Below are 2,671 nucleotides of genomic sequence, written 5' to 3' on the forward strand. Positions count from 1 at the left end.
AGAGCTTAAGACGCGTATTTCAGCATTGCATGTGGAAGCTAGGGAAAACTATACAGTAACAGTGTGGTTTGAAGCCTTAGCATTTCTCAGAGGCCGTGTTGATGGGTTCTAACAATAGAGATTCCAAAATGTATGCATTTCGAGTATTATCTAGAATATCAAATTTGATTCAAGTTGCGAAGCGGATCAAAAGTGGGAGTAGAGAGGCTCTTAGCTAGCTCAAACTGACACTATTTATAAGCATTACTGATTAGGATATGACATGTACATATGTGTTTACAGGTGAATGTGACTGGGCACGAAAGGTTACGAGCTGAGACGAAGAGTTCTCTGGTACAACACTACCTGAGGAAAGAAAATGCTTCTAACACGGCCAGCTCCGCATCAAACGGACCGCTTACTCATACAGCCGCGGTTGTGAGTCTCCTAGTTTGGTCTGATCTGCTTGCACCCAACTTACTCACACTTGCATCCTATGAGCGAACAACCAAAGGCCCACACAGACAATCCTAAGCTGGTTAAAGGAGACGAAGGCAGGAGTTTGGTCGTGGCTCGGCTCAGTACCAGAGAATTCGATCATGGCGATACTGACGTGACAGGCAGTGGCGAGGATAGTAGTGATGAGGAGGGGAGCGAGTCTAGCGGGAGTGGAACCGACAGCAGCGGAACTACCTTCAGCAGTGTAGTTGTTTATGACAGTGGTACTGATGACGGATTAGATGATGAAGGCGAGGAAACTCGTAAGTAAAAATTCCTGCTAGGCTACAGTTAAACTGAGTTCCGAGTTCTTACCCGAAGGGGCGTCAAAAAAGGTCATGGAATATCTAAGACGCATTAATCACCTTATCAAACCTGACGACTCTGATCGTATGTTACTTTTCATTAGTATTTTGGTTTACTGATTTATGCTGCAACTCATTACAGCAACATATGCAAGAAATATGAAGCGGCGGTTGCGCAGGTCTTTGTCGGAAGTTTTAACGAGAGATGTCTCTGGTGATCCAGTAACAACGCGCACTCGGCTCACAGTACAATACAAGGTTATATTGGCACTGGCTATAAATCAGGCGGAGATGATCAAGAATACTGTAGAACGTGACAGGCAAATGGACGATACGCATGGACGACTGTTGGACCTGGAGGCGATTCAACTGGGGAAGGTGAGTTGCTAATCAACCCGCCTACTTTCTGCTCATAAATTTGCTGTATTGTATCAGGCCCTTACTGCACAGAACAACATAGCTCTTCGTACACTCCTAGACAGGTCTCTTCGTGGTCTCTTTGACGCAGTATGCCAGCTGGAACTTATGGACACTTCATCCGCTGAACCCGAAGTGATGATTAAGGCACGCCTAGCCAAAATGCTGGGTAATCAAGGCACACTTTCGTCCAAAGGATTCTTAGGCTACGTGAAGCGTAGATATGGATCCCCGACGTCGAACGGCCTAAATGAACTTAGAGTGAAGCTTACTTCGAAAGTTGAGGCTCTCAACAACCAAATCATATTTTCGCAGGCGCAGCTGGACAACTCCATAACGGGTGAGGAAGGGTACAAAGAAGTGATACAGAATGCCAAAGCTTTTATAACGGCCCTCCAGAATGAGTTGGGTCGTCTTTCCGCGTCTTCCTCACCTAACACAGAGGTGATTACAGCTCCACTTTCTTTCCTTTTGTGCTTTTTAACCTAACATTCATACTGCTTTATACAGACTTCGGTCTCTGCGGCAAAGAAGCATAGCATGGACATGAAAGATCACGAAAACCGTATTGCTGTCCGTACAGAGCACATACAGCAAGCAGCAGTAATCCAAGCTCAACTTAGGGAGGAGATAACAACAAAATCCCGCCAGAGGTACTACCTGGAACGTGGAAGGAGTATGCTTCTTGATCCCAAGGTGGTTGACGAATTGTTTGTAGTTCATAGGAACGCCATCCGAGTAGCCGGCAACAATGCGGCTCATTTTAACAACGATTCAGAGTGGCTGCAGAAGGCAGCGGTTGCAGTCCATTCATACGTCGGGGAGTATTCGGGCGTTCTCGAGTGCATTCTGCATGCAATGCAGACCAAAGGGGATGGGTTTTCGGACGTGTTCCATATATCTGAGGATGAGGAGAGTGCTGAGCCAGGTACCTCACGTAAGCACCATACACAGAAACACCAGTCCGAATCCTCTTCGAGCCGGAAGGAACAATCCAGAAAAAGGAAGCAGGCGAGGCACACGGAGGAATTAGGTAATGAGGGTGACGCAACTCGCCGGAAGAAGAAAGCTAGGCAAAATCCCTGAGTGCTTCTGGCTAATAGTCTGCATGCATACTACAGTATTTTGTACGGGTTGTATGATGATTATCTATTTATGTTCTTAAAATATGCTGTTTAATGTTTAAGAGCTGGTAGTTTTATATAGGTATTCAGGTGTCACAAAAAATTGTCAAGACTGTATTAGTATTCTGCACGTGTGTTTATAACATGAATAAAATCCTACGTTTATCAGTGTGTTCACAACCACAATATTGACATATGTAATAGCAATCAAACAACTTATCATAAGGGTCACACAATACTAGTTTATGCATCAAACAATTATTAAAGCAACAAGGAATACTGCATAGCACTCTTGCAGGAGACACATATTCATTCCCGACTCTGACCTTAGGACTGGATATCAGCAAA

At 44.9% G+C, this 2,671-nt stretch overlaps 1 protein-coding gene across 1 annotated transcript; it reads left to right on the top strand.

Moving 5' to 3' along the window:
* Positions 1–458: 458 nt before the first annotated feature.
* Positions 459–2,367, top strand: FOMMEDRAFT_171652 (uncharacterized protein). The gene is made up of 5 exons (XM_007272268.1): positions 459–740; positions 799–867; positions 925–1,160; positions 1,218–1,643; positions 1,710–2,367. Exons 1-5 carry the CDS (start codon positions 476–478, stop codon positions 2,283–2,285), a joined length of 1,572 nt encoding a protein of 523 aa, XP_007272330.1. The 5' UTR covers positions 459–475; the 3' UTR covers positions 2,286–2,367.
* The last annotated feature ends 304 nt before the right edge of the window (positions 2,368–2,671 follow it).

The sequence above is a fragment of the Fomitiporia mediterranea genome, assembly GCF_000271605.1.
Source record: "Fomitiporia mediterranea MF3/22 unplaced genomic scaffold FOMMEscaffold_717, whole genome shotgun sequence".
Classification (NCBI taxonomy): domain Eukaryota; kingdom Fungi; phylum Basidiomycota; class Agaricomycetes; order Hymenochaetales; family Hymenochaetaceae; genus Fomitiporia; species Fomitiporia mediterranea.

Bases quoted from the DNA above. Each gene is read 5' to 3' on its own strand.
- FOMMEDRAFT_171652 (XM_007272268.1), top strand. From the start codon at position 476: ATGAGCGAACAACCAAAGGCCCACACAGACAATCCTAAGCTGGTTAAA. The intron at 868-924 runs GTATGTTACTTT...AACTCATTACAG, and splicing joins CAAACCTGACGACTCTGATC to CAACATATGCAAGAAATATG. The intron at 1,644-1,709 runs GTGATTACAGCT...TGCTTTATACAG, and splicing joins CTTCCTCACCTAACACAGAG to ACTTCGGTCTCTGCGGCAAA.